The 12,054-nt window shown below is 50.2% G+C and overlaps 2 protein-coding genes and 1 long non-coding RNA gene across 10 annotated transcripts in view; 2 read left to right on the forward strand and 1 right to left on the reverse strand.

Annotated features, from left to right (window-relative positions):
* On the forward strand, window positions 1-6,328 carry APBB3 (amyloid beta precursor protein binding family B member 3). 5 transcript variants are annotated; one of them, XM_043465305.1, is made up of 13 exons: window positions 1-166; window positions 722-885; window positions 965-1,041; window positions 1,819-1,879; window positions 2,079-2,225; window positions 2,348-2,475; window positions 2,729-2,734; window positions 2,893-3,007; window positions 3,147-3,231; window positions 3,471-3,554; window positions 3,819-3,934; window positions 4,073-4,264; window positions 5,778-6,328. In XM_043465305.1, exons 1-13 carry the CDS (start codon window positions 25-27, stop codon window positions 6,012-6,014), a joined length of 1,554 nt encoding a protein of 517 aa, XP_043321240.1. In that variant the 5' UTR covers window positions 1-24; the 3' UTR covers window positions 6,015-6,328. The 5 variants fall into 5 exon arrangements, with proteins under 5 accessions (XP_043321240.1, XP_043321241.1, XP_043321242.1 ...); XM_043465307.1 differs by having other exon boundaries at window positions 16-429; XM_043465306.1 differs by lacking the exon at window positions 2,729-2,734 and having other exon boundaries at window positions 2-166.
* LOC122439832 lies at window positions 5,239-7,017 on the reverse strand. Its single transcript, XR_006268998.1, has 3 exons — window positions 6,904-7,017; window positions 5,684-5,773; window positions 5,239-5,375 (listed from the first exon to the last, which is right to left on the reverse strand). It is a non-coding gene; the product is annotated as an uncharacterized LOC122439832 (long non-coding RNA).
* Window positions 6,949-12,054, forward strand: part of SRA1 (steroid receptor RNA activator 1) — a 24,339-nt gene continuing 19,233 nt past the window's right edge. For 2 of the 4 annotated variants that reach the window (XM_043465314.1, XM_043465315.1), the window contains exons 1-4: window positions 7,057-7,117; window positions 7,245-7,370; window positions 11,265-11,473; window positions 11,937-12,045. In XM_043465314.1, the coding sequence (XP_043321249.1) occupies window positions 7,093-7,117; window positions 7,245-7,370; window positions 11,265-11,473; window positions 11,937-12,045 (469 nt within the window). In that variant the 5' untranslated portion in view covers window positions 7,057-7,092. Of the gene's footprint in view, window positions 7,118-7,244; window positions 7,371-11,264; window positions 11,474-11,936; window positions 12,046-12,054 lie in introns of all 4 variants that reach the window. The other 2 variants (XM_043465312.1, XM_043465313.1) reach the window with 2 other exon arrangements.

Below are 12,054 nucleotides of genomic sequence, written 5' to 3' on the forward strand. Positions count from 1 at the left end.
GCGTGCGCAGACGACCTGAACGCGATGATCTCACTTGTTCGCGTGTGCGTTCTGCGCCCATTCTCCTGGAGGATCTTCCGCCGCTTGATGAGCTCACAGTTGAGCGGTGATGTCAGCGTGTGCGCCGCGGTCCTTGAGCCTCCCCTAGACTCGCGGACGCGAACGCGTAGGCACTGGGAGATACGAACGTCTTGTTTACACGCGCCACCTCTAGACTGGAGGCGCTACCTTGGCGGGTCCTTTCCCCTAGGATCCGGCCTCTGCTCCTCCCCGTGTTTGTGCGGCTCCCGTTGGCCTGGCGGATTCCAGCGCAAAGAGGCTGGACTTGTAGGCACAGCAGCTCCGGAGGCGTGCTGGGCTGAGTGAGGGCGACCAGGGCTATGCTGGGCAAGGATTACATGCTGGCCATCATTCTGGTCAACTGCGATGGTGTGCACAGAGGGTCCAGATGGGAGGATCGGGAGCTGAGGGAGGGCGAGGGAGCGCGAAAGGCTACCTTAGGCTCAAAGACAGGGAGCCTGTCTTTAAGTTACTTGCGTACGTTATGTCTTGGGATGAGGACCAGGGGACAAATGAACCCAGATCTTTGCAATGCTGTATCCAAGGTTGGAAGCCGACCTTTAGACTGGACCTTCAGCGCAAATATGGGTTGGAGGAATAATGACAGTGTTATTCTGAGTCCACAAATAAGCCCTCCCTCTCCTATCCTACGTTCCTGTAGATGACTTGTGGGGGGACCAGAGTCTGGAGGGGGAGCCAGGCCTGCCCCCTGGCTGGAGGAAGATCCGCGATGCTGCAGGTACTTATTATTGGCATGTACCCAGCGGTAGCACTCAGTGGCAGCGCCCAACCTGGGAGTCAGGAGATGCAGAGGACCCAGGCAAGGTAGGTGGAGTGTGAGGACAGGGCCAGAGCTCATGTGTGGACCTATGCCTGCCACACTGACCTATCCCCCTCTCTACAGAAGACAGAGGGAATTTGGGGACTTCGGCCCCCCAAGGGGAGATCCTTCTCCAGCCTGGAGAGCTCACTGGACCAGAGGTAAGGGGGATAGGCCAGGCAGAAATGAAAAACTTGGGGTTCCATAGCACTCAAAGATGCAGCTGGACCTATTACAGTCTGCTTTCTGGCCCAAGTTCTGGGGTGGCACAGTGGTAAAGAATCCACTTGCCAGTGTAGGAGATGCAAGAGCCGTGGGTTTGATCCCTGGTTCGGGAAGATCCCCTGGAGGAGGAAATAGCAACCTGCTCCAATATTCTTGCCTGGGAAATTCCATGGACAGAGGAGCCTGGTGGGCCACAGTCCATGGGGTTGCAGAGTCAGAAACTACTGAACCACTGAGCACACACACATACACACTATGTTCTTGGTTCTGTCCCATATTCTTGATTGTCCCAGTGTTTTGTTCCTTGATCCAAGCTCTGTTTTTTGCTGTATGGTTGTTTTATGTATTCTGGGTCCTGACCTGTCATGTTCTACATCTTGCTGACTACCCTACCTTCTGTCCATGGAGGTTCCTATCCTGTGTTCAAGGGTCTTCTTGTCCTGATTTGGGGCACTGGTCCACATTTTGGACCCTATTGCATGCTTGTAAGTTTTATTCTATGTCCTGTGTGTTGAATTTTTCCTCCATTTCTAAGCCATGCTCTATATTACACTTATTTAATATGTCCTGGGCTCTGTCTCCCTCTGAGTTTACATTTGGGACTCTATATTCTGCTTCTTATCCCACATCTTGTACCCATCAAGTAGTCTGGTTCTCACCATTGTGCCTTCTGTAGGAATTGTGGTCCTCTTACGAGCTCTGCTCTATTCCAGTAACCCTCTGTCCTGGTATGGTGAAGAATCCTACATCCAGAGAATGGAGCCAGGGGCTAAGGTAGTGACTTAAGCCTGAAGGCCAGCCCAGGACTTTGGGGAGGGAAAGGTCAGGGGTGAGATTGGGCTGGGCAGAGGTGATAAAGGGTGAAGGGAGGTCTCCAGAGGGTTTATATATGTGGAGCCTGTGACACCACCCATCCTACTTCATCCTACTTCCCTTACTCAGGGTCCTTCTGTCCTTTCCTTCAACCTGTCAGTGCTTTGCAGTCCGCTCTCTGGGCTGGGTGGAAGTACCTGAAGAGGACCTGGTACCAGGGAAGAGCAGTATCGCTGTCAATAACTGCATCCAGCAGCTGGCCCAGACCCGTAGCCGGAGCCAGCCCCCAGATGGTGCCTGGGGTGAGGTGAGCTGGCTGATCCTTCGAGGTATTCAACCTAGCATCCAGCAGAGGTGGCTGTCCCTGAACTGCCTGTTCCCCATGGTAACCACCTTCATCTGAGCTCTGGCCTGATCTCTCCTTGGCAGGGCCAGAACATGCTGATGATTCTGAAGAAGGATGCCATGAGCCTGGTGAATCCCCTGGACCACAGTCTGATCCACTGCCAGCCCCTGGTGCACATCCGTGTATGGGGTGTGGGCAGCTCCAAGGGCCGGTGAGGACCCCCTGCATCCTTGGAAGTGAGAGTTGCTTCTCCTTCCCCCTTGCAGGCTGTGATCCCCACTGATGCTCATTCCCTGTATTGAACTCCTGGACACAGGTCCTCTGACATGGACCCAAGCTCTGCCTCCCCTGCCTGATCCAGCCCTGGTTGGGGAGGGTGGGCTCCAGCCCAGCAGGGACAGAAGGGGGAGAGTCTGAGAGGCTGGGCTGATTCTCTCCTGTGCTCCCACATGCTTCTGGAACAGTGACAGGTGAGTGACAGCCAAGTGCCTTGAGCTCCAGCCCTGATCTCCCTGTTCCATCCCTCCGTTAACTCTGACTTCCAGCCTCCTGCAGGCACTGCAGGGCCCCCACCCCTCCCCCAGCCCCATCTCCACTCCTGCCCTACCCCCATCTCTGACCCTGCCAGGGACTTCGCTTTTGTGGCGGGTGACAAAGACAGCTGTATGCTCAAGTGCCATGTGTTTCGCTGTGACGTCCCTGCAAAGGCCATTGCCAGTGCCCTACATGGGCTTTGTGCCCAGGTAAGGGCCAGGAGTGGGGCAGGAAATGTGGGTATGGAGCTGGGTCTGAAGCTGCTAAGGTTGTTGGGTTAGGGTGGTATTGGCTTCCTTACCTCACTTCCCCCTCCCTTCACCGCATGCTGTCTGCACTGTGTTTCAGATCTTGTCGGAGCGAGTGGAGGTCAGTGGTGATTCCCCTTGCTGCTCACTAGACCCCATCACCCCTGAAGACCTGCCTCGACAAGGTATGGGGGGGCAGGGCTGCAATGCAAAAATAGGCTACTTTGGTGAAAGTTGGGGAGGGGGGATATTTAGTACTTCTCTGCAGATAGAGGACTTCTGAGGTATCCTTTTCCCAGGGATCCCAAACCCTAAATTGGAAGAACATCCTTGGCCTTTTTCCTACTTGCTCCAGTTCCCTTAGAAGGGTGGAGAAAGGGGTCATTGAGAGAGTACCGAGACCAACTTGCTGTATATATTTCAGTGGAGCTACTGGATGCTGTGAGCCAGGCTGCTCAGAAGTATGAGGCACTGTACATGGGGACCCTGCCAGTCACCAAAGCCATGGGTGAGAACTGAGTGGGCTGGAGGGCTTGGGCTGTGTAAGGAAAGTGGAAGGTGGAAAAGGAAGGATCTACCACCATTTTTCAGAGTGCTCCCATGGCCTTCTGTAGCCTGGGATGTACTGCCCTTCTCCACTCAGGATTTGAAGCCTGGCCCCAGCTATTCTGTTCCCATCTCTCTGAATCCTAAGTCAGTGAGAGGGGCTTAGACACTCTTTGCAGAGCCTTCTTTACGTTTGGGAGACACTGAGGTGGGCATGTCCCCCCAGGCATGGATGTGCTGAACGAGGCCATTGGTACGCTCACCACCCGTGGGGATCGGGACACCTGGGTCCCTGCCATGCTCAGTGTGTCTGACTCTGTTATGACAGCACATCCCATTCAGGTACCAGCCAGAAAAGGGTGAAGTTGGGGGCTGTGGAGGGCTGGGCGGGGATGCTAAGGGGTTATTGCTTGCTGTTGGAAGTGCTCAAGGGGTCCAGCTAGTATCTGACCCTTCAGTGACTAGGCCTGATTTGGGCAGGCAGAGGCTGGTGCAGAGGAGGAGCCACTGTGGCAGTGTCCTGTGCGCCTCGTGACCTTTATTGGTGTTGGTCGTGACCCACACACCTTTGGTCTCATTGTCGACCTGGGCCATCAGAGCTTCCAGTGTGCAGCCTTCTGGTGCCAGCCCCATGCAGGGGGACTTTCTGAAGCTGTGCAGGCGGCTTGCATGGTGAGTTAGGGGTGGGAATGGGTGGGTGGTATTGCCCTGCAGCTGCTCTATTCTGTTCACTGGGGTTCAGGATTAGCAGCCTCTCCAGAGATCACAGACCAGCCATGCCAGGGCTGACTGTGGTTCAGGAGTATTTTATTTGACCCTCATGCTGTTTTTAGTAGGTTTTAATTGTCAATATTTAAAGACCAGGACATTTCACATAATAATAGCTATTCCTGTTTTTCTTTAAATATCAGAAGCCCTGACACTTGAGTCCATATGTGTACATTTCAGCATTGAGCTGAAATTGTGTAAGGGCTGTGCCGTATAGGGTGAACATTCTCTTTCCTGTTTTCTCTCATTTGGGTTGTTTTCTGGTTTCTGGGCATATGAATGTGGGACATTTGCACTCGGTTCAATTCACTTACTCACTGAAATATGAGTAGTTGCCAGAACTCAACCATACTTGACCCTGGGAATTCAGTGGTATGTAAGGCATGGCCTTTTCCCTCACAGAACAGTTAGGTTAGAGCACAGGTAGGTGAGAAGAAAGTTGTACATCACAGGATGCTGGAAGCTTTGGCCCCTTCAGAGGTTCAAGGAAACTCTCTGAAAGAAGTGATAGAAAACTAAGAGTTGCCGGTCCAAAGAGAGAAGTTATCCAGGTGAAGGGGAGTGGTTTCAAAGATGCACTGTCAAGTACAGGGAACCCCAGTGGTCAAGGTGAGAGGGATGTCAAGTGTCTGAAAGAATGTAGTTTATATGGAGTGCACGGGGCGGGGGGCAGGGCTCGGCAGGGGAAGGATGGATAGAATAAGAGACGGGCAGAAAGAAAGGCAGAATCCAGGTCACAGAAGAACTCGCAGGGTAGGGTGATGAGTTTGTTTCATCCTGAGGCACGCTGAGCTGTTGAAAGGTTTTGAGCAAGACAGTGAAGTCAAGTTTGTGGATTTGGAAGATGACTTAAACTACAGTTTGGATTTAAGATTTGGAAGACACCAGAGAAGTAAGAAGACCTTGTAAAACCCTGTTGAATTCAGGAGAGAGAAGAGCAGGGCAGTTTTGCACTGGGACTGGATTGTAGAACGTCCCCTTGATGAGGAACTCCACTTTGCCAGGGGCCAGTCCACTGTAAGGAGAGAGAGAGGAGCCAGCATAGTGGTAGGTATGGCTAAGAACACAGGCCCTACAGTCAGAATTAGTTTTGAATTCCATTAATTTCTGACTCTGTTTCCTTGGGTAAATCATGTATTCTCGTTGAATCTCACTTTCTCATTTACAAAATGGTGATTATAACACCTGATAAATAACTGGATCAAGTATACAAAGAACGTAACACAGTGTCAAGCATTCCTTAAATGCTCAGTAAATGCCAGGTTTTAGACTTTTTGTTATTGAGCTACCTGTGAATGTTGTAGGGGCTCCAGACATGGTTACCTGTTTCTTTCCTCCTGATGCCTTGTCCTGTGGAAGCTTTCAGGGAGTCCAGGGGCCGGAAGGAGCTGGATCCTCACATTCCTCTTCTCCCTAGGTTCAGTACCAGAAGTGTCTTGTGGCCTCTGCAGCTCGAGGCAAGGCCTGGGGTGCCCAGGCCCGTGCCCGCCTGCGGCTCAAGCGGACCAGCTCTGTGGACTCCCCAGGAGGTCCCCTGCCACTTCCCCTGCTCAAAGGAGGGGTTGGGGGTGCAGGGGCAGCCCCTCGAAAGCGGGGTGTCTTCTCTTTTCTTGATGCCTTCCGGCTGAAACCCTCTCTGCTCCACATGCCCTAAGTTAATTGGGGAGGACTGGGGAAGGAGGCTCTGGGTCCACGCCCAATTCTGTACCCCTTCTTTTCCCAGGGGCCTGTAGCCGCTCACCTTTTGGAGCCTTCTCTGCGTGCCCCACTGACACTTGCCCACCCTCTATTGCCCAATTCATTGTTTGTATGGGTGATTGAGAGGCCCTGTACCACAGCCTAGGCTGCAGACTCTCCTTTCCCTGGGTCCCTGTGTTCCTTGCCCCTGTCCAACCCTGGACAGTTGGCTCTACCTCAGCAACACTTTATAGCAAAATCAGTACAAATAAAAATCCCTCAGTGACCTCACTGGATGTAAGTATATTGGGCCTGGGACAGGGTTGGGGGTATACTCAGCCTGTATGAGATGAGTGTCTGTATCCGTCCTTGGTGTTGGCAGCTGCTAGTCACATAAGGGGATGAGAGAGTTGGAAATCTGACTTCATTTAACAAGTATATTTCTAAAGGACTTCTCTGTGCTAGGCATTAAGGTCAGCATTGGAGGTGTAATCAAATAGGGGCTCCACCTTCTGAGACTGTCAAATAAACGAAAGTCAAGGACTGAAGATAACATGCAGTACAACTGGGAAATCTCCGAGGGTTGTGGGAGCTCAGGTGAGACTCCTCATAAGTACCTGGTCTGAGACACTGAAGTGTACTAGGCTTCCAGATAAATATATTCCAACCAAAAGAGTGTAAACGTTCAGGGAAGTGGACACAAGTTCTGGAAGTCCACTTGGCTAGACCACAGTGGGGCATATGTGGGGCAGGAGCTTCTGGTGGGGTAAACTTGCTCCGGAGAGCAACTGTGATTTGGAGAGGGAACCCAAAGGGGTCTTAAGCTCCTAGAGCAGCACCTCCTGGAAAACAGCCTCATTTCCTACCATATAGTCAGCACTCCCGAGGGTTAACTAGCTGGAATAGACGGAGTTGGAGCAGGGCGATTTTCAGCGTTCCTGAATTGTCCAACCTGGAGGGCTCCAGGAAACGCCCTTTCGGGGGGGCGTCCCAGTCGGCTGGGTGCGGCCGCCCCGGAAATGACGTGATGCCCCGCTGGCCGTGCGGAAGTGGAGATGGCGGAGCTGTATGTGAAGCCGGGTGAGCGCGGCGGGTGGGCTGGGGAGCTTGGTCCTTCCCCGGCCCAGGCTGGCGGCGGTTACCGTGTGGGGTGCGGACCCTCTGTCGCCTCGCCGGGATCGCCTCACACGTCTTCTCACTTTCGCAGGCAACACGGAGCGCGGCTGGAACGATCCGCCGCAATTCTCCTATGGGCTACAGACCCAGGCTGGCGGACCCAAGCGCTCGCCGCTCACCAAGAGGGTCGCCGCTCCCCAGGATGGATCCCCCAGAGGTGCGTGACGGCCCTGTGCGCCGAGACCCCCCGAGAATGGGCTGTGTCGAGATAAGCTTGCCCCGTGAGCCTATTTTTCTCTTCTGAGGACTTACTGAGGGAGAGAGGTTGAAGTCCCAGAAAGGGGCTCGGTTCAGGCCTTTTTCTGAGCTCATCTGTTGCCCAGGTTTGTCTCCAAAGAATCTGTGCTTTCGTCCTAGGTGACCTCATCCAGACTTACGGTTTTTAACATAGTTTTTGTTCCCAAATTATTTTCAGATTCTATTTCAAACTTGGATCTTTTCTCGGAACCCCATGGTGGTGGTACACCCATTTGTATGTTCTACCTCGTCACTGGACTATATGATAAGCAACTCAGACTTAACATGTCATTCATTTAATCAGTATCATCTACTGAGCCCCTGCTGTGTTTGAAGGCAAACTAGACAGCAGTGAACAAGACAAAAAGTTTTGCTTTCTTGGCGTCCACAGTATAACTTTGGAGAAAGATGAAATGGTGGTAAGAACTCTGCAGAGAAATAAAACAGGGTGATGTGAGAGTGATTGGGTAACTAAGGTATCTGAGGGGCTGACATTTAAGCTGAAACCTGAAGGATTAAAAAGGCAAGGATCAGGTGCAAGAGCATTCCAGGCATTAGGAACAGCTAGTGCAGAAGCCCTGAGATAAGTTTGGCAAATTTAGACTAAAGGAATATCTGATGGCTAGAGCATAGTGGGCTAGGGATAGAGTTGAAGATGATCTGTGGCTGAAAGGGCTTCCCAGGTAAAGAATCTGCCTGCCAGTGCAGGAAATTGAGGAAACACAAGTTCAATTTCTGGGTCAGGAAGAGCCCCTGGAGTAGGAAATAGCAATCCACTCCAGTAGTCTTGCCTGGAAAATTCCTTGGACCGAGGATCCTGGTGGGCTACAGTTCATGGAGTTGCAAACAGTGGGACATGATTAGTGACGACTGATGTGACCCTGAATAGGGGGCTCAGATTCAGCTCTTTTCACCCCTCTCTTAGCCACATCTATAACACTGCAGAGTTATGATATAAATCAGTTTCTTAACCTTATCACTACTGGCTTTTGGGGCCAAATCATTCTTTTTTGTGAGGAATTATCTTGTGCATGTCAGTACATTGTAAGATGTCTGCAGCTCCCTGGCTTCTACTCGCTGGATGCCAGTGGCACCCACACAGTTGTGACAATCAAAAGTCTCCAGACGTTTGAAGGCAAAATCTCCCCAGACTGACAAACACTGATTGACTTACATCTTTAAAAGGATGTAAAAGGATGCTCTCTGGAAAACAGATTTTAAGGAAGAAGTGAAAGGAAAAACTATAACACAGGTAAAATATAATGATAATTTGGCCAGGGGTGGGAGTACTAGAGGTAGTAGTAATTGGGTGGATATGGGTATGTTATGGAGAAAGTCAGTAGGAATGAGTAGATACAGTAGGTGAGGTGAAAGAGGAGGCTGTGTAACTTAACTTCCACTTGAGGAATTGGACGGTGTTGTTCATTGATATGGGATAACTGGGTTTTGGCAGGGGAGGAGAAAAGCAAGCTTTCTGTCTTGGCCATGTTGAATTTGGGCTGCTACTTTGGGGAGATCTCTGGGCCTGAATTATAGAAATATGTCACTATCATATGAATAGTATTTGATGTCGTGAACTTGAGTACAAAAAGTAAAGACAGGATTCAAGACAGAACCCTAGGTTTCTCTAGCATTTCAAGGTTGTGGCCAATGAAGTAAGACAAGTAGAGTTACTCTGGGAGAGAGTAATATCTTGATTCAACCCTGATGAATGCTGCTGAGAGGTAAGTAAGATGGAGAAAAGGGACTAGTTGATTGGACAAATGTAGCAATCACCAGTGATGCTAACAGAAGCATTCAGGAGTGATGAGAAATAGGGCAGTACCTGAGGATGGAATGTGAGGTAAGGGAGAGTTCTGTATGCTGATGGGATGGTTTAGTAGAGGAAGAGCTGATGGCACAGGGGAAAGGGGATGACTGCAGGAGGAAAGCCCAGAGAAGACAAGAGAGGTGGGTAGAGTCCGGCTGGAGAGAGAGCCTCTGGGAGGAGCAGGAGCCTTTCCTCTATTAGAGGAGAAAGGAAAGCAGCTCCAGGTGCAGGTGGGTAGGCAGAACTGGTGGTGGGAAGATGAGTGTTCTGTTTAATGACCTTTATTTTCTTGGTGAAATAGGCAGGGTCAGAAGTAGACATCAAGGAAAGGAAAATAAAGGGAGCAGGTAGAAAAGCTTATAGGCGATAAGATGTGAAAATAATTGTTCTGAAGAGGAGAAAAACAAGGCAAAGTATAGGATTTCCAGGCAGTGTTAGATGTTTTTTTAAAATCTGTAGCTATGAATTTAAACCCATGTTCCCTGCAATTGAAGGTGGATTCTCAACCAGGGAGACCACCAGGGAAGTCCCTGTAGCTGTATGAATTTAAAGGGAGTGATTTTAATGCACCTTGAAAATCTGAGTAACTGTGCTAGAGGGTTAGGAGGGGTGGGCACTGTTGTTGAGAACAAGGCAGATGATGAGAGGCTGAAGGAGAGTGGTCACTGGAGGTGAGGTCAGATTGACAGACCAATTAGATGAATTATCATCCATGTGCATGTTAATACCTGAAAATAATTTTTGACTTTTCTTCTCCAGTATTCTCATTTTTCATAGTGATTCTGCCATCATGTCATTAAAGTCACCAAGAGTCACTGCTGGCTCCCGTCTTTCACCCCCATTCCCATCAAGATTTGTTCTGTCTTCTCCTAAATAAATCAGACCTCCCCATTTCCCCTTGTCTACTCTCACTCTAGTCCATGCCAGCATTCTCTTTCCTGGACTGTTGTTAACCTCCCAACTGGTGTCCCTGCCCTTCTTTACCTATTCTCATCAACTTTTCACAGACCATACAGAGTGAACGCCATAAAAAACAAGTTTGGTGATGTCACCCCCTGCTTTTATAAACTTGGCGATGGTTTCCTGTTACCATTAATGGAGTAATAGCTCAAAACCAGGCTTCCTTGGTAGCTCAGCTGGTAAAGAATCTGCCTGCAATGCAGGAGACTCCAGTTCGATTCCTGGGTCAGGAAGATTCCCTGGAGAAGGGATAGGCTACCCACTCCAGTATTCTTGGCTTCCCTGTGGCTCAGTCAGTAAAGAATCCACCTGCAGTGCAGGAGACCTCGGTTCGATCCCTGGGTTGGGAAGATATCCTGGAGAAGGGCATGGCAACCCACTCCAATATTCTTGCCTGGAGAATCCCCATGGACAAAGGAGCCTGGTGGGCTACAGTCCATGGGCTCACAAAGAGTCGGACACAACTGAGTGACTAAGCACAGACAGCTCAAGACCAAACTCCTTCAAAGTCCTGCAGGGTCTGGACCACTACTTACCTTTCCAGTGAAAGCTCCTAATTTCTCAGTGTTAAGCATTTCTAGCCACACAGGCCTTGTTTCTGTTCCTTGAACAAGTCAGGACTTTTCCCTTCTCTTGGGTACTGCCCTTACCTCTACTCTAGTGTCTGGTTCCTTCAACTCTATGACTGCATCTATCTCATCCAAGTTCTTAACTTTGTGAGCACTTTTTGCTACCCACTTTAGCAGCTGTACCTATATTCTTACACTTAATCATAGTTATAGCCTTGTGAAATAAGTGCTGCTACTGTAATATCCCCATTTTATAGAAGAGGAACCCAAACTCAGAGGTTAAAGGTAACTTCCCAAATGTCACGTAGTGTAAACATAGTGTAACACAGGGTAAACTTTGACGTCAACTTAGAAGGCCTTCCTTGAATACTCAGTCTAGGTAGGGTCCTCTACTACTATTCTGCTTTACCACAGCATCCATTTTTGTTTGTTTGTATTTAAGCCATGTTTGCTTGGTCCTGCTTTATCTTTTCAGTCCCCACTTCAGAGACATCTCCTGGGCTCCCCCCAGTGGGGCCTCCGCCTCCATCAAGTAAGGTTTCCAGACCCCCCCCATTTGTGGGGAGCTGTCCTCCCTCCAGAACGGTGCCCATGGATTCCCCAGTCGTTGAGTCTGAGACTCTGCTGGAAGATGTACTGAGACCTTTGGAACGGGCGTTGGAGGACTGCCGTGGCCACATAAAGGTAAGTTGGGAAAGCTCCCATCAACAGTCAGATGCAGGTGTGGCTCTCAAAGGTAGACCCTCTGATCCTATGAGCAGTCTTAAAGGAAAGTAGAGTGGTCTTCACCTCTTTGGCCCTTAGAATCCATGGACAGAGGAGCCTGGTGGGCTACAGTCCATGGGGTTGCAAAGAGTGACACGCAACTGAGTGACACTTTCACTTTCCTTATTGTAAAGCAGCACTATAGAATTAATTTTTAACCATCTGAAAAACTCCAGAAATTAAAAAATTCTAACCATACACACATTTTCCTTGAAAAGAGATCCATAGATTTCATCAGATTCTTAGTGGGGCCTCTAATCTTTGCGTAAAGAACCATAACTCAGACTGAGTGTAAAGTTCCTGGATCGGACAGAGCATGTGCTGCCTACCCTGCCCCTGCAGGGCAGGCAGCACTGACTTGGAGGGCGCTTCTGTCTCTCAGAAGCAGGTATGTGATGACATCAGTCGACGCCTGGCTCTGCTGCAGGAACAGTGGGCTGGAGGGAAGCTGTCAACGCCTGTAAAGAAGAGGATGGCTCTGCTGGTGCAAGGTGTGGCGG

This window comes from Cervus canadensis, chromosome 4, assembly GCF_019320065.1.
Source record: "Cervus canadensis isolate Bull #8, Minnesota chromosome 4, ASM1932006v1, whole genome shotgun sequence".
NCBI lineage: Eukaryota > Metazoa > Chordata > Mammalia > Artiodactyla > Cervidae > Cervus > Cervus canadensis.